Source organism: Anomalospiza imberbis, chromosome 3, assembly GCF_031753505.1.
Source record: "Anomalospiza imberbis isolate Cuckoo-Finch-1a 21T00152 chromosome 3, ASM3175350v1, whole genome shotgun sequence".
In the NCBI taxonomy this organism is placed as follows: Eukaryota; Metazoa; Chordata; class Aves; order Passeriformes; family Viduidae; genus Anomalospiza; species Anomalospiza imberbis.
In genome coordinates, this window is record NC_089683.1 from 30,415,417 (window position 1) to 30,440,962 (window position 25,546).

Consider the following 25,546-nt stretch of genomic DNA (forward strand, 5'->3'; position numbering starts at 1 on the left):
ATTAAGAGGGTGACATAATTGGAATGGTAATGCTGCTGGACACAGTGGATATAGCCATAACTTTTAGAACTTTGCTAATTGTAGGTTTTAAATAAAGCTGCAGCATATTTAATATGTGTATTTTCCTCTGTATCCACTTTGTATTTGTCCTGGTAAAGGAAAAAAATTGAAAAACAATGAGAATATACAAAAAATAAAATAGATTGAGGGCAAAAGGGATTTCTGTTTTTAATCTGACATGCTATTTTTTTTGTGAGAAAATACATTTTTTTAAATTCTGAAAGCATCAGTTAATGACCTCTGCTCATGCAGAAAGTATATTGGATTTTGCTGCAGTGTTTTCTTTTTTGTGGAATCTACTGCATCACAATAAAATGCTCATCAAATATTGCAGTGGGTAAAAATAATGAAAAACCACTATGATTATGTTTTTTGGGCATAGTTAGGTGTCACATAGTTATTTAGGTATCTTCCAGTTCAGGCACTGGATTGCTCTTCATAACCACAAAGGTTTAAAAGGAAAACATACCATACCATATTATTTTTGTCTCTCTGTTTTGCCCACAGTAATTTATATAGCCTAATATATGACATTGACTGTATCATTGCAAGATCTTGCATGTATTAAAGTTTGTTAGCATTTCTGGTCTACGATTGAAAAATCATCACTCTCTGGTTTTACCACTCCTGAAACACTGTATGCACTTTTTCTTCTTAAAAATAATACATATTGATGGTTTTCTGAGGTTTAAAGTGGTAAATTTGATTTTGTAAAAACTGATATTACCATGGATAATACAGAAAATTTTGGAGCAGAAGACTTGCAGAGATTTACATATTATATTTATAGTCCTGGGTAATAATGGTGAAATGTATCTTTACCTGTGTTCTATATGTATAGACTCCTATTACTGTCCTTTGTTTATATTTAATATCAAAGTGAGTGCTTAGACTGTCTGAGGTAGCTAGTGCTTCATTACCTAAATGTCAGATGAATTCTGTAAAAGCTTTGTGCATGAAAGGAATGAAGGAGTTAAATAATTTCCAACTTACTTATATTGACTAGGAAGAAAATAGAATTGGTTTAATCTGTTTCTAAAAACTTTAAAAGGTAATAGAATGAGATTTTTGAAAAAACAAGTTTTTATTAATATAGTGACAGCCTTTTTTAAATCTGATATCATGCAGTATTGGTTTTGCTTTTGAAATTTAGATTTTAAAGCAATTTTTAGATCTATTTAAATAGTAGTACTTTCTGGTTCTTTCTGCAAGGTTTTTTTCCTGCTGTCTACTCTGAACTTGTTTCTCATGCTGTTAAGAGATGCCTTGTAGGGCTATGAGGAGTCATTGTTTCTAGTCAAATGCAGGCTTGAAGTGGAAACTAGTTGCAGGCTCAGTCAGGATTAATGTTTTCTTCCCTGGTTTGGTATCTCACAAGCTACACACCATGAGCCTCAATCAAACCTAATTAATGCAATGTCTCTTAAAATTAGACTTCACCAGCCTGTTTATGATGATAGTTGTCACTTTCTCATCTGTCAACCGTTTCTTTTATTACCTTTATAATACATGAATAAATAATCTTCATATTTCTATTTTTTTTTTCTTCTTTGTTTATTTCTTTTTTGACATGTCTATTCGCAGGCAGTCCAGAAAAGTGGAAAGATATAGCAGCCAAAAACAAGCTAGGAAAGGCCCTGCAGCTGAAACAGAAAGGTAGGAGTGTTTATTGATGTGTAAGCATTTCTTATTACCAGTCCAGTTCCAGATTTTGGAATATACCTCTAATACAACTTTCTTAGAACATCTGTGACAAAAAGCTACATTGCCATAATTTACAGTATTATATATTTTGTATCTGTATTATTGACACTTTGTTGCAGACATGTGGAATTTTTCTGGCATTCTCCACCATTGCAGATAAGCTCAATGACAAAGACTAGAAGTGCTTTTCTGCACTTTAACACTGATTCTTTTTCAAAAAAAAAAAAATCCTTATTTTATGCTAGCTTTGAGGATGAAAAACTGCAATGGATTATATAAATATATAGGGAGCTATAACAGATAAATAATTCAAAGTGTCTCTGATCAAATGAATTTCACTTTAATATATAAAAAATTAAGTTACACATTTAAATCTACAATTTCATAAAATTAAGATAAAGACTGGAACTTTATTAATTAAATTTTTCTGAATTTGTATTGTCACTATATCATCTGTAGTTTGATGTTATAGTAGTATGGGGTTACATGTTCAAAATCTTAAGAAAAAGTCGAAAAAGTAGAAAAAATAGAAAAAAAGATATAGAAAAAATAGAATAGAAAATATTAATAGAAAGATATTAATAAAATATAATAGAAAGATATAGAAACAATAAAGATATATATGTAGAAAAAATAAAGATATCTACTGAATAATAAGTACATCTAGTTTTAAACCCTGTATATTTTATGTATTTAAACTCCCAGTGAGGAGGGAGGAGATCCTGCCTTTGCCAGAAATTGATTTATGTTATTTTGATTCACAGAGGTGGAATGTACATCTGTTCACATTGTGAGAGCTTTAAAACTTCCATGAACAACACAGATATCTCTATTTTCAGTGAAAATGCACATTATACAGCAAAACTTAAGCACTTTTTTTTTAGTTTTACTGCTTCTAGTCCCAGATAATTGTTCCTGATCCAAAAGCAATGGCTACATTTTCCTTGAGTCAGATGTCTCTGTAGTCACAACAACCCAGGTGCTTTTTCAATTTGAGTCGGAGAGATTACCTAAATGATGACTGAAATCCTTGATATGATTGAATCAGGGACTTCTGTGCTGTGGAAATTACAAAAACCTTTTTTTGTTTACCACTGTTTTTTCTGACTTCTGAAAAGTAACTGATGTCCAAGGGGTTTGGCTCTTTGTAATTCAGCAATAAACCCAGGGAACAAGAACATAGGGAAACACAAATTGTACTGCTTCTTTTTAAATCTCCCTGGCACATGTTGTAGGCTTCTGTTTCCATGAAATGATTCGCTAGCATTAGATGTGAGACAAAAATGTTTCAATAAGTCTGAATTCTGTAGTTCGGTTCATCCATCATAGATGCAATATTCCACTAGTGCCAGAAAGTTTTGATAATAGGACAGGCAAGGAATTTTCCTGTCAAATATAAATTGAGACTATTTCTTCTTCAAGTATTCATTTTTCTCTTACAACTGGGCTTTATTTTGCCAATTGCAAATCCTGTCTACTATTAGTTAAGCAGATTACTGGAACAGCCTGTTAGCATGCTGTCAGCTTCTCTATAAGGCATTTCAACATGCTATGTAAGATTAAGTTTTCTGTGTAGTGTGACAGCTTAGGAAATGTATATAAAAGAGAGAAAAGCAGCCTTTTGAAGATAGTTTTTAAAGCTTAGAAGTTCTCCTAATTCAATGAGATAAGCCTTCTAGATAGGATTCAGTAAACTGTTCTGAAGGAGTAAAATTTATTACGCAAAAATAATTTTCTGTTCTTGTATGAATGAGCAAAAATTTGTCCATCCGAATTTTAAAATGTTTTCTTTCAGCCCTAACCCTTGAATTACCAGGGTTAGGGCTGAAATTACTAAATATATGTAATAAATATGAATTACTGTCATATTTTAGGATGCATACAGTTTGATCTGTATTTTCTATATTTGGCATAGGACACCATTCAAGGGGTGAGCTGGATTGGTAAATTGGTGACCCTCTCTTATTCTTAGTTTTTCTTTATAATTTCCTAGTTAGCAGCATGCTACTGAGGCATGTGTGAGGCAGTCTGAAGGGAAAGGAATTTGTTTTCTTGTGTACTGGCAGAGCTGGAACCTGTGGGATTCCCCTGTAGGCCACTGCCAGCTGAATTAATCGGCTTGCTGCTTGCAGTGTCTCCTTCCTCTGGGAGGAACCAGGAGATACACATGTACATGCTCATTGCAATCTCACTGCTCACCAGGTAGCATTTTTTCCCCTGATTCCTCTTCTCTCTGTACTTATCTCACTTCTCTCTCATCTTCCCCCTAGCTTTTGTCTTCCATACTTGTTCCGTGTTCCTTTTTGTCTCATTCTTCTATTCAGTCATTTGCAGGCTTCTTCCTGCAAGCAACAGATCTTTCTCCTAGGGCAGCAAGTCCTTAATGCCATGCTAGTTATTCTTCAATTGCCTTTTGTCTCTCTTTTTATTTGCACCCCAAGAGGCACATTAATCTCGTTGTACTACTCCAGCTAATTCAAACCTTAAGCCTGATTTGTCTTCATTTGAGTTAAGCAGATCCTCTCTCTTTTTCTTGGAAGGGGGCATGTCTGTAAAAAGAGTATTACTGGAGAAGGAGATAAGTTTCTGAGTTGCAGGTTAAATCCTGTCCAGTTCTGTAATGGCAGGACAAACTTCCAGTGTTTCACTGGGCTCTCAGCTAAATTCCTGGTTATGGATATATATTTTTTGCACAGTAAAAACAAACAGCAACTTTCTGGCACAGAGTAAGGTCCATATTTACCTTATGGATGTTATGATGTTTAGACATCCGATAGATGCTTAAAACCTGGTTATGTGTAATAGTTGGCATGGATTACTTTTGTAGTCAGCATGGAGAAACAGAAAATTTTAGAAGTCAGGTCATCTTTGTTATTGTAAGCATCTTCCAGAATCAGGAAATTCAGTATCTGCAAGAATATTATGGTTACCACTATGGCAAGGCAGGAGTTAGGTGAAGAAATGTTATTATTTAAGAGAGAGAATACAAGCTCAAGCAACAGAATCTTGGGGTTTTTTGTATTGTGGCTGGTCTTCCACAAGGACTGTTACTTATGAAATTGCTTTGAATCCACACCTGTTTGTTATCCTTGGTAGACATTCTTGTGTTATTTCATATATAGGGGCTTTTTTAGGATTACTTCATAGTGTATGATAGTCATATGAAGCAGACAGTTCCTTGGATACCTTGACTGTATCTTGTGGGGAAGTTGTGCTGGGAGTTTGAAGGGAGATTTCATAAGTCAGCAAAAATTAAAAAAAAAAAAAAAAAACAACACACCGCCCCACAGTGAAATGATGGCACAAGAATTAAAATTTCTGATATAATTTCTGATACAGTAGTTCCATTCACAAAAGACTGCCCTGTTAGAAAGCCAAACAAGTAAAAAGGCACAGTTAGAATATTTTGGCGCTCTACAAACTTGAAATGCTTCAGGTTATCTTGTAGTATATGCAGTTATGGAACTAGTAATAATTATGCTCTATTACACTAACATGATCAATCATTTTACTGCATAATATGTTATACTTTCATTAGAGTTCCTTTAGAACTATGTTTCTATTCTAGTACTTACAAGTACTTAAATAGATTTTCTATTTCAAACTGTAAAGGGAACTAAGGGAATCACAGGTGTGCTTCCATATTGTCCTTTTTTAGGTCACTAACTGAAATGCAGTTAATATTTTTAATAAAAAGAAAAGGTATGTTTTAGAAACAGAAATGCTTTTGTAGTAAACCCAAGTATTCGTAGCCTACTCTGTGCTAGTCCTTTTGTTGTATGTGTTGTTACCTTGTGTTTGCTGTGTTCACACAGCAAACTCCGATCTTACAGGCTAACAGGAAGTGAGTTGATCTACCTAGGGAAAGCCAACAGTTTTTTGAACTTGTTCAAACATGCTACTTTAAATTACAAATTATCTCTTTGCAACTGGATAAACAGTGCTTATGCACTATAGTGAGTGTGACATTACTTTAACTGGCGAGGGCATTTCACAGTAAGCTCTCCTCAGCCATCTGCTGCTTCTCATTTTTCTTTTACTTTCTTAAACCTTTTCCCTATAGTTATTATAGGTGCCCATACTTATTTTAAATGTTAGGGTTCCAAAGGTATTTGATGCGTTACATGTGTATCTGTGAATAAGACATCAAGTAGCCAGAATATTCTGAAACAGTGCTAGCTAGAATTCAGCCATAGTGATTTAGGATATTTACTTAGATATGAATATTAAAAGTCTTGTGCATATTTTGCATGCACACACACCCTCCCTTCCCCCATCCCAAGACAAAGGTTAAAGGTCTTTTTCCTTCTTTGTGTTCTGAGGAAAAAACACATGCTGTCCTTTGGAAATGGATACTTGCTGTCCAGTGGTTTTGTGCAATTATTGCATCAGCATAAAGGGAATACTAAATTTAATAAAACATAAAAGTGGCACTTTATATTGCCCTTTTACCAATGCAGAAGAAGGTATATAAATTCTGAGTAATAATCATAAATGGTTCTTAGAAAACTGCTTTTCATTCACTGGTTTTTCAATATTACTTTAAAAAAAAAAAAAAAAACCCAAAATGTCAAAAAGCCCAAACCAGAACAAACCCACAAATAAATAAATAAATTAAACAAACAAAAAACCAAAAGGAAATAATGTTTCTGTAGCTGAAGGTAGTTTGAGAAATTAAATGTAAGACCTTATAAGTTGACTAGGTATCTAGACCTGAGTATGTGCATATGGTATAGACAAAATGCAAACATTTTCAAACCCATCTTCAGTACCTGCAACTTCATTAGTGTTTAAAAATCAGAATATAAAATGTCTCTTCATTTGCCTTATTTTGTTTTTATCTCAATTTCATTTTCAGAGCACATCAGCAAGGAAGTCCCACGCAGTCTCCTCCTGCAGACACCTCCTTCAGCAGTCGTAGGGGAAGACAGCTACCACAAGTTCCAGTAAGAAGTGGCAGTATAGAGCAAGGTATCAAATAATGAGCTTGTGATAGCTCAAACTCTTTGATTTCTTACCTTTCTTTACTTTAAGTCTTATTGCATAACTACATGTCCAATGCTATAATTCTACCACTAAAGCAGTAGAAGAGAAGGAAAGCATCTTTGTAGTTTGGGAAATCCAGTGAAGTTTGACTGGTGGGTTATTGCATGTGGTTTAATTGCCTTACTTTTCTAGTACCCTTTCATGTTTAAATTTTCTATTAGAGGCATGGTAGTTTCCAACATCTAGTATGTCATCAGCCAAAAAAAAAAAAAAAAAAGCCCCCCCCCCCAAAAAAAAAAAAAACAAACAAACCAAAAAACCACCAGGGGCAAGGATTTTGACAGTCTTACTCATTTCTTATTTTCTTATTTTGTGGTTTATATTTGTTGTTGTGCATTATTAACATAGATTAATAATAAATGTCACAGATCTGTTTTTCTTCTGGAGTTCATAGTTCAGTGAATAAAGAATGAAAACAATTACTGTGGGAAATGTGAGAGCACAGGTCACTTTCTTGCTTAAGAATAAACTGATCAGGCAAAGAGTGCTGCTTTTTTCTGAAAAAGACAATGCAGACCTGATGATTATGGAGAATGTTTCTTACATACTAAGATCAAATAAGGATGTACATTGCTGTTTCCTTTTCTTGCAACATACTACACACAGAGAATAAGCTGTTATGGTGAAATGAAGTGGCACAATGGATAATACTTGTACATTCATGTTTTCTTCTGTGTTTAAAAAATCCTGTTTTCTCATTGACTACAAGCAACAACTGAGATTGCCACATACTACAAGGTTTTCTTCGTGGAAATTAAAGAAATGCTTATAATGATGAAATATTGTAGCATTGCAGAACTGTTAGCAGATCACATTCTTGAACAGATAAAGTTGCTGACCATGACCACCTTATCATGATAGATTCCCAGTGAGGTTTTCTTGTATGATGGCTTGCATTAATCTGCAATCAGTTTACATTAATGTTAAGGCTTTGAGCTGTGATGGCGTACAAACCCCTCAATTAGCACATATAAAATGTACTCTTGTTTTATAAATGTGTTTATTTTGAATGACTAATATAATGATATAAGTGGCTTTTATTAACTTTAAACTTTCTATTCAGATCCTCTTGTTTTCTAGTGACTCTAATACTGTCTGAATTATAAACTAGTTACAAGCTACATTCAGAGTTTCTATTTCTGCATATTAGCCAGTTGGAAGCTTTATAGGGAAATGTAATAATTAATGAATTTCAACTATCTTCCATATTTCTACTTCAATTTCAGAACTTGGTACAATATATAATGATGAATTAGCTTTTAATTTAATTTTAATTTGGCTTTCCTTTACATATTCATATATCATCTTTCTGCTGGTCTTGGTAACTGGTGTGTGAGAGTAAAATACCAGTTTATGTTCTGTTGAAGGTGTTGGAAATGAATGTAGAACTTACCATGAAAATGAGTAGAAATGGGATGTGTACAGAAGAGGAAAGAAAAAATGAAAGTTGAGCACATGGCCAAAGCTACTCTAGGTTTATAAAGTTGTTGATACTGTGAACACCTGTAAAGTAATGCTGTTTCAGTGAACTCCTGTTTACACTTGTGCCTGATGTGCTTGCGCCTTACACATAAAATGTTCAGGTGAGATGCACCGAGGTTGGTTTGTTGTTACGCATCGTGCCGCCTGTCACTGGGGCTGTTTTACAGCACATGGAAGCAGTGGTTAAAGAGATTTCCTTCTCTACACGGTACTTTGGTTTCGTCTGCATGATTGACTTTGCTTTTGAAAGGGAACTTTTCTTGCTTTACCCATGCTTAATGCTCTGCTCAGGCTCAGAACATATTTGCAGAGGAGTACTAAATTGCATAGATTTTATAATACGTGTTTAAAAATTTTATAGTATGTGTCAGTATCTGTTGAACTACATATGCTGGTATGTCTAGATTAATACTACTGTTAAAAATTAAATTCACTAAGGCCTTAAGATTGCTCTGATTTACAGCACCAGATTTTAATATTAGTTTCACCTCTGTAATCCCTGTCAAATGAGTACCAGGGTCAAATGTAGTGACCAGAAGTGATCTGAACCAAATGTAGTATGAACCTAAAACATATTGAGTTCTGTAAAAGATTTGCATTAACTGTGCTTGGAACTGGAGTGTGTCCTTAATGGTATAAATTCACAGTCACCATAGATACAGGTGATGTCAAAATCTAGTACAATATCCAAATGTATTGGAAATATTTCAAAATGCATTTTCTTCCTATATTTTGATGGTCATTTTGAAGTCATGCGTTTCGAGGAAAACCTGTATGATATGACATAAAGTATCATTTTTATAGTAAAGTACTTCTTTACGTTCCATAAGAATCCTGTTGTTTTATGAGGGTCAAATACTCATCTAAATGTGTACATCTATGAATCTTAATATATACATATATTCATTTAAGTCTGTTACACAAGGCATAGTGATTGCTGCAAAAAAAGTGCATATTTGTATATCAAGAATGGGTGTCTTATTTGCTCTCTTGCACATTCAGGAGATACAGAAGAATCCAGTCAAGTAATTTTATTACTCTTTAATGTCCCCATTATGGAACAAATGAAATTTAATGAAGGAGCAAGAGACTGGTAGCAGTTTTCATGTGGAGAAACAGAGTGATATTTTAAGTACTAATCTTTAGCTATCAATTGTAAGTGATCATATCCATGATAATAACACTTGGCTGACATTGTGTTTCAGACATTCCATTTTGCCGTCAAGTTTAGAACTAAACATAAGCTTGTTTCCTTGTCTCTGCCAAATGATGTTGTCTTAGTTACTACTCTGGTTGGCAGTCTGAGAATCATAAAAATTCAACTTACACGAAAACAAGGTAGTTTTACAAAGTCCTGAATAATACACATAGTTTCTTAAAAAAAAAAAAAAAAAACAAAAAACCCTCACAGAAGTAATTGTTACAGAGATGGTGAAAGTAGTGATCCATATTCCATTATAGAAACAGAGTTGATCAAGACACTATTGATCAGGAATGGAGAAACAACTTTAAATGTAGTGGAAAAGGTCAAGTTTAAGGACTAAAACCTTTAAACAGTGTTATCATTCACACGGGCAAGAAAAAATGTGAAAAATTAACAGGCTTCTTGGTGATTACGTTCTGAAGGGGAGAGCAACTTTGTGTAGCTTTAGAGGGGAGGAGAGGCATAGTTATTTTCACTTGGGACAATACTAACTAAATAATAGCAACTTGAGGGCATGCAGACTTTAAAAAGTGGTTGCAGTTAAGATTGTAGGCTTCTGTAGTTTTTGGGCAATGGGATTTTTATTTTTATTATGGTCATATTCAAGGAAGACATACTTGTATTTATTTCCATTGCAACCCTGACAGCAGTATTTCTTAGAATGCAAGATTGGGATGCTGTTGTATTGAAAGGTCTTGAGATGTTTCAATATTGAAAATTAGTCCTGTATAGGTGTGTCTGTGTGTGTTTTCAAGACATCACAATTTAATAGTAATTTCTCTAACTTATGCTACTAAAGAAGTGGTTTTGAATTTTCTTGTATTAACGAATGATTTTATAAAAGGACCTAACCCTATGAAGATGTTTTGGCTCAGTGACTAAAGCAGTGAAATTCTAAGCCATGGTAAGGACAATGGTGTATTCTAATATGTCATTCTGTGCTGGGCTGTAAGAGATTTGCATCACTGGTTTTTTATTTGCATCGTGTTTGAGTGGAACTGTGCAATTGTTAAGAGGGATGGGGATTCTTCATTGACTTTGCTTTTTAGCTGTTTCTAGAACAACTTTGTGATGCAGTTGCATGGTTTTTAAATTATACTTCTGTATAAAGGATACATCTCTGATCTTTACTCAGTCCGTCCTCTGTCATTGCAGCTATTGAACATCACAGGAATTAATTCTTGCTTGAATAAGATTTGAGGGTGGGTTTCTACACTTTTGCACAATGGTTGATCATTGTATTGATCAAGGAAGTGAATATATACCAGCAGAAAGTAGGGATTATATTATTACTCTAGCAAGTAAATAACAAAAGAAAATAGCTCTGTTGAAATTTATGAACCAGCAATATAAATCTGCAATGGCTGCAGTATAGCAACAATCTTTCAGGGCTAATTCAAGCAAAACAGGTCGTACTCCCTCTATCTGCCTCTATTTGAGTCTTCACAACATTGTTTCTTTTTCATAGCTTTGCCAATGTAGTTTTCTATTTCAGAAGTCACATAATGAGAGTAAGGTTTGTGATAATAGCAGTCTGTTTCCATGCAAAGAGCATCTGTAAACCTGACTGGAGCAGTGTGGTTGTGTGTGTTTCCAGTGGCATCTGGTTGCAGCAGTAGGGCTCACATGGTGACACCAAGCAAAGCAAATGTGCATCCAGCATTAGGTGCTCATGTTGGAAAAAGCTTTGTACAGCACTTCTATGGAAGGTGAAGTGCATGTGTGTGTGCTGCTGCTGTTACATGAGGGAAAATTACATGAAGAGTCTGCTGGGACTGAATGGGGTTTACATGTATAAAGTTCTTGTGTGTCATATTTGTACAATGGTGATGTTGCAGAGGAACAAAGTATTTTGATGTCCAGTATTTTTTCTTCTAAAAATAAGAATCAGAATTTCATACAGAAAATCAGTATGTTGTCAAATAATACATTGAGTTGCAAGTATCTTTTTATATTTAACCCAATTAAGATCCCAAAAGGAAAAGAAGTGCTAGTGAAAACAGTTCTGTGGTTGTATAGTTGATCATTGAAATGTCATTGCAGTGAGAGTATGATTGTGGTAATGGTAAAAGATAAACCTTTTCAGTCAAAAATTTTTCAAATCTATCAGTATAAAAATTGCGTGGCAGAATAAAAAGTCCTTTCAGTTTTAGATTTCAGCCTATCAATGTTTGTTTTGTATCCATATTTCTGGTTTTATTTTTAAATTATTAGGTGGCACTGCATATTTTGAGGCAGCTTGTGGAGTCTTTACTCATGCTGGAGAGTATTTTTCTTAGCACTGCTAACTTTCACAAATGAGTTCAAGCCTCATAAGCTTTTATGTTTTCCTTAAAAATGAATTTTTAACACTCCGGTGGTTATTGAGTATTATTGATTTCAGTTAATAGAAAATAAATTTGTAACACTTATTATTGCAGAAGAGACTTCAAATAGTGCCGTGTGGTTCAGAAGTAAGAGTGATATTTAAAACAAGATTTTTATGTCACTCATAAATTTGGGTATGATGATGCTTCTCTAGCAGAATACTTAAAGACTCCACAATCTGGTTCTCTGTAACATCATTGTTCCTGTTAATTTTAAAGAAAAAGTCATAGGCTTTATTATTTGTCATTGTTTATCACTTTAATTTTCTACATTACTTTTACATATGCTGGAGTACTGCCTACTGTACATGCCATTGTCATATGTAACACATTTCTTTATCTAACTTTAAATTTGCTGATTTCTTTTTCTGTTTCCATCATTCCGTGCATTTAATTCATTGAAGAGCAAGAGAATTTTAACTCTCCCACAAAAGGTAAATATTTATGTAATTTTTTACAAATGTTTGGCAACTGTTGATACTGGGTTTTCCTTCATTATACTCCATGTCAGTGTATAGGTTTCAGTTAACAGTGTTAACATATAAAAAGGTTGTTTCTCAAATATCTCTATGCTATCTGATGGCCCTCTTTAGAATCTGACAGTGGTTTCTCTCATGATTTCTCATGCTCCTATTGAAATGCAATATACTGGATTTAACAGAGATAATAACGATATTTTACATGGCTCAGAAGGTGCTTGATTGAGTTAATGTTCACACAAAAACTTAAGATTTTTCCTAAACTGTTCTTGAGTTCTGCACAGCACATGCTTCTAGTGATGTAGCCATGGTCCTTGGCAGCTGTGAAGAATGTTTCCTAGGTGTGGGCTTAGGAATAGTTAAAGGTGGTGATGGTCAAAAACTATTTTTTGTATGCAGAGACAATCTGAAGAATGAGCTGTGTTCTATTTGCATGTCATTCCCATGTCAGAAAGTTACTCCTGTTGTAGGGGAGCTTTTAGGGGCAGACATACAATGTTCACCTCCTATGAATTTATGCCTGTTCTGACACCAGGTAATCAGTGAGCTCAAACAACAGGTATCAAAAGCTGTCCCACAAAATGAAAACTGTAGTCTGTTATGTCTCTGTCTAAGCTATATTGCAGAAAATTCCTTTTATTTTTTTTTCCTTTTATTTGAAAGTAGAAATTACTTCAAAATCCAAATGAAGCTCGTTGAGAAAAAAAATTCTAAAAACTCCCCCCACCCTTTTAATGTTAAAATCAAAATACTATGCTACATAAATATTACTAGTACTGATTAACCTTTTCTAACCTTTATTCCTGAGTCCTGCTCATCTTGGGAAATTCTGGTCTGAATACAGGCTTGGGTGGGTCACAGCCAAACTGTGAGTTGAACTTGGATCAAAGTATTTCCTGTAACTACTTTACTTTCTGAAGGGATGAAAGCTTAGGTAAAAATAAAGCAACTTTTCCACTAGGTCTGAACTCCAACACCCATGCCAAAAAAGTATGTTTTCATGATAATGTTAAAAAGAGATTAAAAAGATATATGTAACTTAGGTGTTAGCAATTATATGTTATTTTTCCAGTGTTTAGAATATAGTATGAAATGTCTTAAGAAAGTGCTAAGAGTGGTTAATTTTACAAATTATTTCTGTCTCAGTATTTATATTTCTCTCAAACAGGACAGTACAAATCAATCTTACCTGTTTGTTCATTATGCCTCTGTCAAGATTTGGGCTGCAGTGGATATTTTTTTGTTTAAAACAATGGACTTTATGCAGACAAACTAGACTGTCTCTAACAGGTTTGTAAAAGAGCTTGTTTCCACAAGATTTGGATGGATCTGGCTCAATATCTGGGCATGTGTAGAAGGTGGTGGGATATTTACATGCACAGATTCCTCTGGCTCGAGGGACTTGATGGCAGATGAAACCCAGGGGCTAAAAAGAACTGGGCAAAAGAAGAGCAGCCAGAAGAGTGAAGTGTCAGCAGATCTGGGGGACCATAAATATCTTAATTTGAACTGATTTACACTAGTAGCCCACTGTAACTTCTTAGAAGAGGTAAAAATAATAGACAGTAGGTGATTTAGAGATGAGGATGGGGGAGTTACAGGACATTTTGTAAAAGAAGACATAAGTGTGAGGGAGAGCATGTACTACAGAAGTGGACAACACACTGACCATATGAGTCTGCAACAAAGCAAACATCTGTTCCATGTAATCAATGGAAAAGTTTGCAATAAAGTCTTTAACAGATTATGAAAATGCTGACTTTTTTGCTGCCAAAATCAGTGGTTTGTTGTTTTGTTCTTTTTTTGTTTTGTTTTTTCAAATTTTAAGAGGTCTGTGTTTGTTTACTTGCTGTTTCCTTTTACATAGAAGCTTCTCTGTGGATCACCCCTGAAGCTCTTTGAGAAAGAACTGAATGTTGCATCATCCAGTTCAGGTTTCCATATCTTCCTTCTGGAGTGAGTTGTTAATCTCAAAATGGCCATCATGCCTCTGTGTGTACTGAGAGATCCAAGCTCATCTCCCAGCTTGGAAATCTGACTATGTGCCTTGGCCATGCCTTAATTATGACTGGGAGGAGTTCCAGAGAACTATCAGCTCCCATGGAAAGGAAATCCATGCACACAAGCTTGAAATAGCTACAGCAGGTTCTGGTCAGGCAGAGAAGGGTTCAGAGCCATCTCCCTCACTATATGCGTGTTGCCATTAATTTTTGAAGTTGTTTATTCTAAGAAGTCATAGCAGGTTCTTCATCCTGGCAACAAATTGATTTTTTGGTGTTACTTACCTTATATTTCAGAACATTTATCTGCTTGTGATTTTGTATGCTTTTTAAATTTCGTGGTAGAGTTTGCTGTGTATTTTTAAAGCCATGAAACCTATTGGAAGGATCATTTGTGTGTGCATACTGCAAAACTCATCCTGAAGGATCAACAGAAATAAACTAGACACTCTGTATTATTTCTGAAATGGATCATCCTGGTCCAACACCAGTGTGACTTTTCTGTGCCACACAGCCATCTCTGCACTAGAGGATTCTCCTATCCAAATCTCGTTGTTGCTTTATTTCCTTGCCTGTGTTATGGACATAAGTTCTGCCTAGTTTCTTCCTCAGCTGCCACTTCTCAAACCAGATTTTTAAAATTATTATTTCATATATAAGTCCTCAAACCAGATAGTTTCCCCCTTCCCCCCCCCCCCCCGATTCCCATTCACATAGCATCTAAGTTGCTCAGACAGATTATTTTCCTAGCTTTTGCTGTGTATATGCTTCCAGATGGCAGTACAGCTGTAGCTGTTTGTCACTGTTCAGTCTTTCTTCTTAATATGAAGACTGAGATTGAAGAATAGGTCAGACCTCTCTTGTCTTCTGGAATAAGTGCAGTTCTCTGTTCCCTTGCCTGAACCTGTTGGGTTTGCCCCAGAAGCATTGTTATTATGAGAAAAGTTTATGAGATAAATTTTAACTTCAACTTACTTTTCAGTACTTTGTTATGTAAGAAATCTTTGTGTCATTTTAGACTTCTAGACCTTTTCTCTTAAAGTTTGCATCATAAAGGATGGATGTGTGATATATTCTGGAGTTAGAGCTATCTGAAATCTTGATGCCAATTTCTTCCTGTTATGTAGCTTACTCTGACATTTAATAGTGCGGGTAAGACTTGGAGGCTTTCCAAGCCATACTGTTTTCCTGTACCTCCTCTTTCTGTCTTGACCATCTTGAACAGGAATATGAAGCGCCTCAAGAGAAAAGTCTGCGTTTGTTGCAGACTTCATCATTACTGAAAATGGTATGGCCAGTACTAAGACATCCACAGGTTTTCTACCATCTAGAAAAGCACAGTATGGTTACTAGTTTGAATCACAGACCATGTAATGTCACCAGTCATCCTGGCATTAGGCCCATACTTGCCTTTGAGCAAGAATGTCCTTTTAGAAAGGTATTTTCACTAATGAATGCAAGGGATGGAAATTTGTTCCTGGGCTTAATCACCTGACTTTTTAAACCTCTATTTTATTATCTGATTTGCCTACCCTTTTTTTGAAATGTATGAAGGCATTCTTATTAGATGTTATTTATTGACAAAATACACTGTTTTCCAAAATTTTCAGAATGTAGCAATATGAAAAAGGTGGATATGTTAAGAGTGAGAGCTCAGGAATAAAAAAATAAAATAGAACTAGAGAAGCAATTACAGCATTTTTGCTGTTTCTTGCTAGTTCATTATTGCTGCCTGTGATACCATCCTTATTTAAATGATCCCACATAAGTTTTATACACTATGCTGTTAGCCTAACAGACGGGTGTTTAAGGCATCATGTCATTTGGGAATTTTGCATCTAGCATGGAGTTTAGGCCCCCTCTTAAACCTTAAAGGGAGAAACTTTAGACCTTAAAATTACTTCTGTTTCTTTTGCACTGGCCACTGCTATTAGTGCTGCTTTTGTAGCTCTCAATGACTTTCACAGGTTTGGTCTGTTGTTGATACTAATGCAAGTTTAATTTCTTTTAAAGTCATATTTCTTGAATTGTTAGATTCATATTCTCCAGATAACAGAAATATGCCATGACACATTCTGTCTAGAAAGGTTTTATTAAAGAAAAAAAGGAAAACTTTATCTGCCCTACTACATCTTATATATTAGTATAGTACATTGATTATTGTTGTGTTATTTTGTACATAATTGAAAAGGCAGCATATATTCTGAACATTTAGGATCCTAGCCAGTTCTAACTTCTCCCTCAGTTAAACATCATTTAGGGGTTGAAACATGCCCATAGTAGTTTTCTGAGGATAATTATGAAGATGAGGACTGTCAACTAGTAAGTGGCACCAGATGTAACTCTATATATCTTAATGTAATATTCATATATTAAAAGGAATGTGACTAGCACATAAAATCTTAGTAAACAGGTGAAGTCTTAGAAAAATTAAGTGGCTATCTCCTTTAAGAAAAAACAACTGTTAGTCTGTCCTAATTTTGATTGAGGGTAGGCAGGCTGAAAATATGAGGTGTAGCTATTTTCTTTAGTTTATTCCATGCCTCTTTCAAGTAGTGTCCTACAGAATTGCATATTTTAGACTAACCCCAGTTTTACTGCTGTGTATGATGCTATACAGTATGGAATGGTCCCTCTGGTCAGTTGAGGTCACCTGTCCCACCTTTTTCTTCTCACAGCCTACCTGGGGGCAGGGGGAAGCCAGGACAGGGCAGGGGGCTGCAGCATGAGGAACACAGAAGGCCTTGGTGCTATACAAGCAATGCTCAGAATTGCTAAAACACTGGTGTGTTCTCAACACTTAGTCACAACTAGAAGAACAGGCAGCTGTGAAGAAAACTGCCTCCATCCCAGCCAGACCCAGTACACCTGAGATTACAGGAGTCAGATGGGTTTATAAATAGATTAATGGAATTGAAATATAACATTTTGATTCCATTCATATGTCTGTCTTTTCTCTCCTGCATGGCTTGATTGTTTATGTACATCATTGTTGTTAACCTTCATGTGGTTTATTAGTAGTAAGCTTTGGCTATAAAGTTGTGCTTTATTTAAGCAGTCTGATCAATGAGTTCTCTTCTCTCAGTTACTTTTACACTGATTGATCTCACATCTGAATTATCAGCCCTTGAAGACATGAGAGTTACAGCTCTTTGAAGTGTGACTTCTGACACTAGAGAATAACACGTTGACACAACTGATATTGATTGTAATTGTACCACTATTTTGAGACACTTATGGTAAATCTTCATTTTTTAATTCTAGGGCCACTCTAGAGTTGAAAGGTCTTGGGATTACAGTGCTTTGATCTGTAAATTTCTGTGTAGTTTTACCTCTCAAGACATCCAGGAAAAGCACTCTGTAAATAGTGATGTCCTAAAAGAAAGTAGATCCATATTTTTCTAAGAGACAGGCTAAGTACTTTTTATGTCAAGTTTTTGTTACCTGTGGTAACCAGCCATGTTCCAAGAAAGCAATGTGATCATATGGTGTTGTTACAGTTTTGCCAGTGTGCTTTTGCTCCTGTGTTAGACTTCTTTTTTTCTTGTGATTAACTTGTAAAGGTTTTCCCAAGCCACTAGTCAGGCAGACAAAATTTTCCATCACACAGCTGAGCTACATTCAACATATGCTCACATGTGTGTGGTAAATAAAGCTGGAAAGAACACAGTTGGATTTTCTAGAGTAGGCTCATACAACTGCATGCTTATAAATAAATTCACAGCTAATTGGTGCTAAATTACATTGTACTTCATGCTCAAAATCAAATTTCTCCATTAGAGAATTCAGATTTACTTCACAGTCCTCATTAATTGTTCTCACATTCTTTGATATAGTCATTAATATATAAAGGAAAACCAGAAAATATACATGTTAAGCTTAAGGATTTAAACACAACAAAAATCAAGATTACAGAATTAAGGTTGAATATTTACTCAGTCTTGACTGAAGTAATAACCTCTGAAATAGCATTAAATTACATAATAGAATATTCTTTCCTGGGTATCATAGGTAATACAGGGTAACATATCATATATATTATTTAGTATAACATACAGTTGACAGGTTAAAGGACAAAAAATTCACACAATGAAAGGATTATGTTTAGAGTAACTCTAATCTGTGCACCATCACATGTAGGGCTAAATTTTTAAAGGGGTCTCATTTTTCCCTCTGATTTCATATCCTCAGTCTATTTCATGCACATATGATAGGATTAAGATACCCATTTTTTTAATTCAGTCCCTAATTGATCTATCTTAATCCTTTCATATCTGTCCTTAAAATAAGAGGCCATCTTTAAAAATTTCACCTAAAGTGCTCAATTTTGCCTTCAGATACCTCCATGCAACTTCCATTGAAGTAATTGGAGCTGTGCCTGCATATCTGATGGTGGAACTGGACTCATTGCAATTAAGGTACACCTTTACTGGCATAATTAGTCATCTGGAATAATTGCTGGGCCCAGTGTGACATTCTGCATGTGCAGAATTTGCTAGATTGGACTCTGCATACGGGAGACTGAAGATAATGCTAATTTTATTCCACGCCTTAGATTTGTAATTGTAGCAGAATTTGAATGCAGTTTGTTGTACCTAATTTTCTTATTTTTAAATAAGAAATGTGGAAGGAATTCACAATGAATATATTTTGTATATATTTTCATACCCAACCAGCACACAGACATTCTGTCATTTCCATGAGCATGTTACAAATGGTATGTGCAGGCACAATTGTGATTTGTGCAGTAGCTTATAGTTGAAAATATCCAATCCTGAGTGTAGTGCTTTTTTTTTTTTTTTTTTTTTTGCCTTGTATCTTTGTGCTGGCAAAGCACAGACAAAAAAAAATCTGTAAATAATGCCACAGTGTATAACTAACAGCACAAAATCCACACAGGAGAACTTTAGTACCTCTTAATTGAAAATACATAGAGTACTTATCTTCCAGTAATTTAAAATTATCTGTGTTTTTCGATTGCAAGTTGATTACAAGCAGCTTTAATATATAATATAGGTGTTTCTCTCCTGTCACTGATCTGGGGAGGGGCTCTTTGACTTATAAAAGTAGTGGTTTTGTAGAGAGTAATAGAAATCCATGGTTGGCACAAAAGCAGAAGATTTTGTGGAGGTTGCCTCAAAATTAAATTTGTGACACATAAAAAATTCCAATTTAAAAGAAGTTTTTCTGAGATGCTATAACTTTTTAAACCACAATGAATGTAGTGCATACTCCTGTAATTTAGAACAGTTGCTGATAAATGTTTGGGTCTAGTTCTAGAACTGTTAAAAAGCTACAGTTTTCATGGTATTTATGTTACCTGTATTGCTTTGAATTTAAAATGCTGCGAAGTTTAAGAATAGCAGAATATATAGATCCCTCTGAAATTTATTTACTACCACAAAGGTTAAGTTACTTGGAGGAAGCCTTGGCCCAGGGATGTTTACAGCACTCTCTCTGTTAGTGCAAGATCATCTGCCTGTGGCAGGCACAGCCAATATGAACTGCTATAACTTGTTCAAGTTGAAGATGATGCTCTTTATAGCACCACAACTCCTTGAAGGTCCAAGATACCTGTTTTTAAAGAAACACTGCCATATGGAAGTTGAAAACAAAAGAACGAATAATTATTTGAAGTAAAGGTGATCATTAAAGAACAAAGTAGTGATTTTAAAGGAGGTCTTGTTAAAAAAAAACCCAAAGTACTAGAAAATTACTGTTGTTTTGATATGACTGGTTGAATGGAGAAATTATTCCTCTCAAATAGTCTTAGCTATGTTTCAAGATAGTAGGAGGAGTTATTACTTTAAAATAAATTTTAATACCTGTTTCATGCATTAATTCTTAGAATGCTACTGTAATATTTTCTACATTTAAAAAACCACATGCTTAGATGAACACGGATTTATGTCCCCTGCATCCAGAATATTTAACAAGTGTATAATTCAGCCTGCCACCTAAATTTTTTCACTCTTTTCATATCTGTTGCACCAGCTTGATTATGTGTAGAAATTGGGATGTCTGCCCATTTTCAGGTAAAGACTCTCGCAATGAAAGTGGTTGATTTCTTGACATTAGTGTTCCTTTGTTCTGTGCTTACACCCTGCTTGTTCTACATGTGTGTACATTTCTTTGTTTGTTGAAATGGAAATAAGCTAAAATTGTTGCTAAACCATTTGTTTTTCCCAATACTTTTTCTCTATTTTTAATTGATTTTCATTGTGTGTTTTTGCAGCAAGCTTAGTAGTGGAGGAGCGAACGAGACAGATGAAAATGAAAGTGCACCGTTATAATCAGACATCAGGGTCTGGTTCTAGCCAAGAACATGAGCGTGAGCAATATACCAAGGTAAAGTCAGTAGTCTTGGAATGGTACTTTGGCTTGAAAACTGAATGCATAAACTTGTTTATTTAAAATATTATATAACCTTCAAGAACACTGTATTTTAAAGCCTGACAGAAATGTCTTCAAGTAATAGCTTTTTAACATCATTTCTGCCCCCATCTGATGTGCATTAGAGTTAGTCTTTGACATCAACTAAAATGAATCTGTAAAAACCAAAATGCTTAAAAACTTCAGGAAAGTTTTTCAGAAAGAAAAAGTTCAGGAAAGAAAGATCCTTCAACAGCTGTTAAAAAGAAACTTATCACATCTAGTTTAGGAAGTCTTCAGACTTCCAATCCCTGGAGGTTGGAAAAGTAGGCCATGAAAGGTTGGCCCTTGTTGCTGTCTGATATGTAGAGAGCTAGACAGAACTAGGTCCATTCCCATGCAGATGTTTTCATATTTGTATAATGTTTTTGCATCCTAATAATTTCAGAGATAAAGTATTTCCTTTCTTGAAGTAGCTACTGATTACTTTGATTTCCTTTTCTAATAAAAGCATAAAGAGTTTCTGTGATAATGGAATATATTGAAATTATGTTAATGAAGTTGTGTAGAGGGATTTTGTTTTCTTGATAAGGCTAAAATGGCAGCCCATAACTTTTGTAATTTAAACTGTATAGGGTTCTAAGCAAACTGATGAAAATATCTTGCACATCTGCACTGCTGCTTACAATTCAAGCTGTGAGGAGCTGGATGCTCCTGGAGATACAGGTTAAAATAATGTATAAGTGAGGTATTTATCTAAAGCAAAATCACAAATTTACTTAGGAATGATTAAAAAGGAAATTTGGCAGATAACTTTTAATATTTAACAGATTTGAAAGATGGGTTGAAGACCTTGTTGCAGTTAAATATGCAGACAACTTTAGTAAGAACTTAAATGAACAGTTCTCGAAAGGACGAGAAACAAGAGGAACAAGGCTTTAGATCCTCAAAGGCCGAATTGTAGGATATCAGTGCTGTTAAAAAAACTCAATGGCTGGGGTGGAAATTCCAATGAGATCCTCTATCAGAAGCAGGAATTTGTTTCATTAGAACCGCTCATTTGCTACTGGATTTGCTGTTACCTTGAAAAGAGGTCCACTCAGGGCAAGAGGGTGAGATGCAGTGGTACTTCCCAATCACCTAACAAGGTAGGAAAAAATAGTCAAAATAGAGTTGATAAAATTTTCATTAGAGAGAGGTAATATGCAATCTGAAGACTTTTGCCAGGATGACCAAAGACCTTTGTTCAGAGTCAGAGGCCAGGTTTCTGAGTTACATTATATGTGCTTACAGATAGATTGAAGTTTTTGTATTTTTCATTTTGAAACACAATTTTTGATCCTAACTCTAATATTTATGATAGCCATCATTTTGGCCCTCAATATGTTTTTCTTATTTGATCAGTGTAGATCCAATGTATGGTTAAATAGTTGTTAGAAAACATCAACCTGCAAATTTCTCTTATCCTTAGAACCTTGAGCTTTTTAGGATCTTCTTTTGGTTTTAAATGCATGCAGAAATCAAAATTGAAATAATGATGAGTACTAAATCAAAAGAACACTGAAATTATTTTATTCAGAATTTTGCTTCATTTCACTATGGTGATAGTCATCACTTAAAAAATGTTACCAAAGCAAACCTTATGCTACTGTCTTTCTTTATCCTGAGAAAATAGTGAAAGAATCAAGGAAATAACCAAGACAGATGAAGATTTGGACATTTGAAAATGTAGTATGTTTTATCAGCTGCTGTGGTAAGGCTGATGACTGAGACTTCTCAGAATCAAAGACTGTACCCAATTTCTGCTGCCAAAATTTGTGAAAAGTTTTCAAAAGCTGCAGAAACAAGACTTTAAATTAAAAAAAAAAATTAAGTGGTATATAACAGGCATTCTGGAATAGTGAAAAAGAAATATTGACTAAGAAAGAAATAGCAATTGCAAGTAGAGTTTTTCCCTCTTTAACCAAAATGCTTCTTTCTTTCCCAAATAGCAGTGTTTGCCCACTGGTCCAGAAAATATATTTATTAATTATACTGTGCTGAACATTGGGAAAATAGTCCGTTCTGCATTTCAGAGCAATCAGCTCACATGGATTTGATTCTTCCAATATTTTTGCATTTGCAAATATGCTTGTTTTATTACATACAAAATTCTCTAAACCATTCAAAAATTTTCCTTCAGTATATGACTGGATCATATTTGCAACAGTTAATTATGCATATACAAAATAATTCCTGAAAGTTAAATAATTTTTCTTTTATATTGAAACAAGCCATTTTTAAAGAGAGATATTGTAACTGGTCCTTTGCTATTTCCAGTCAATTTCTGATGCATTGCAATTTTGGAATTTCTCCAACTCAGTTTCTCAATTTTCTAGTTTTGGTAAGCAAGCAATAGTTTTCCAAAGATGCACTCTGCAGGTTTCCATTTTGAACATCCATTAATGGATTTTGAATAGGTAACTGTCTGCCCTGCAACATTTGTGTACGTCTTCATGGCTGTTCCACTCTGTTTTGAGGCTTTCACAGAGCTCACATCCTTATTTCCTCCCAGTGCAGTGGAAAGATTCCATAATTTTTGTGAAACTTAACTTCTAATAAGCTAAAAAAAAAAAAAAAGAAAAAAAAAGAAGGAAGTTTAAAAAACCATCTGACATCTGAGGATTTTTAAAAAGAGTTTAAAGAACAGCTTTAAACATGTCTGCCTTCTTTCTTATATATTGGTAAGGTTGTAGTGCCTAGTGTGCACATATTTGTGCTGTTTCAGTGCTTGAGAGAATCAAAACATTTGATGACATAATTCTGGATTTGCACAGAGGTGAATTACATTGTAACTCAATTAGCCTTTTAATTCAAAATACATTAAGTTTTTTTATTCCAGGTACCACACATAGAACACAAACACCATGCTTGCAGCTGCTCTGGCTTAACATTTTTTTGGAAGTTCTTTTTATTCAAGAGAGTTACTGATTAGAGCACTGTAGTATGTACTTTAAAATTATATCACTCTATATTTAGATGCACTACTGATTTAAGAATATATGTGATTGAAAAGCATTTAGCTTAAAAGTGTAATCATGGCATTTGTTCAGTGGCACTGTGGATTTAACTCAATAGTTACTGTCTTTACACTTATGTGTTAACAGTTAATGTCTAAAGCAGGGGCTGGGTAGGATACTTGGGCTAATAGGAGGCTGATTATGTTAAGTTTTACATCATACTGGGTAAGGCATCTAGGGCTGTATATTGAAAATGCTTTTGGACATAGATGTGGCATCTTCTTTTGGTCCCCTTCACCCACCTTGAAGAAAAAAAATCTTTAATGTATGTCATGTTAAGATGGCAGTCACTCCAGTGACTGGCTGGATTTCACCAAATTTAGTGAGAATAGAAATTCATTTGTTCTGTGGGCTTCACTGCAGTTTCCTCATGGTTTGACTTGCTCGTTTTTACTGTTCCCTGTTTGGAAGTTAAGCAGTGTTCATAGGAGTTGGATACAATTGTAGGAAGAGTTCTTTAGAATCACTGGTGCTTAGTGGCCTCTGGACCATGGCGTGACCTGCTCCTAAGACAGAAGCTGGTGGGAGTCAGTGGTGAGTCCTGAACACCCTAAGGTGCTCCCTGCCAATTGCTGGGCTGTGAATGCCATCAGCATTCAGAGGAACCCTATGTAAGCAATCATAAAGCTCAAGGTGCTTTGTGCAGGATTCAGTGTTTTCTGACAAAATTCCTCATTAGACTGCCTCAAAAGATAGCTGCGATCTCAAGACTTGTGTAAGTCCCTGGACGAATCTGTGCATCTGGTCTGTATTTCTCTTTCCTCATGTTAATGAGCTCATTTTAAACCCATTTTATTTTCTCATTTAATTTCCTCATTTTAAGCACATAATGAGGTATATATTTGTCAAGGTTAGTCACCTGGGGCTTTTTCTGCAGTCAAAGGAGAGCACACTCATTTAATTTTCAAAGCTCTGGATTCTTGTATTCTTCATGGTTTTGGGAGTTAAATCCAGGAATATAAATACTTTCATATTAGAAATACTTTCTAATATGAAAGATAATCCAATTATAATGGACTGTTAAATGAGTTCTAAGATGTGTCTCATAATCAGTAAAATTGCTAACATTGTTAGTCATGAAGGAGCTGTAAAACTATTTGTGAAGTGCACTCTTTTGGTTTGTGTCTATGCTCTTCCCATTGATGTTAACACATCTGCAGTTCATCATACCCATTTTTTCTCCTTTTGCTGGTGAGCAAGAAGCAACAGCCCCACAGGTGGTAAAGTGAATGGAAGAACTGCATTCCAGCTGTTTATAGATGTCTGTTTTTGTAATGCAGGCAAGGAAAGCACAGATATTTTTGGCATTTGAAACTAGTTGCTATTAATGTTTAAAAATGCAGACCTACTCTTTAGTAATTGCTACTGAAGTTGCTGCAAACTTCAGCGACTCTCCTAATGTGATAAATAGTGCACCTTGGAAAAGAAATGTTACATAAGCTTTAAGATACAGAGTTGAAAGAGAAGTGGTTGCACTGAAAATATACTTCATTTTGAAGCTTCAAAATGATGTAATGTTTAAATATAACATGTCAGGGAAACTTCTTGCAAATATATGTGCAGTTTCAAAGAGCAGCAGTTTTTTACTTTACAGTAGAACTTTATCATATTATTTTTGAGCCCAGCTGGAAACCTGCAGACATTACTTCATTGCAGGTACCATATAAGAGGATCTTTGCCCATGTTATTTTCCTTCTGAATTGTACATTCAGGTGTATTGCAGCAGGAAAATATTCTCATTTTAATGAGCACTGCTTTGTGGAATAGTACTATT

General features: G+C 34.8%; 1 protein-coding gene across 44 annotated transcripts in view; it reads left to right on the plus strand.

Moving 5' to 3' along the window:
* Positions 1-25,546, plus strand: part of RIMS1 (regulating synaptic membrane exocytosis 1) — a 296,320-nt gene that overhangs the window by 210,433 nt on the left and 60,341 nt on the right. For 11 of the 44 annotated variants that reach the window (XM_068183778.1, XM_068183780.1, XM_068183786.1 and 8 more), the window contains 3 exons: positions 1,645-1,716; positions 6,623-6,735; positions 20,577-20,689. In XM_068183778.1, coding sequence (XP_068039879.1) covers positions 1,645-1,716; positions 6,623-6,735; positions 20,577-20,689 — 298 coding nt within the window. Of the gene's footprint in view, positions 1-1,644; positions 1,717-6,622; positions 6,736-12,266; positions 12,297-13,527; positions 13,632-20,576; positions 20,690-25,546 lie in introns of those variants that run through there. The other 33 variants (XM_068183804.1, XM_068183824.1, XM_068183823.1 and 30 more) reach the window with 6 other exon arrangements.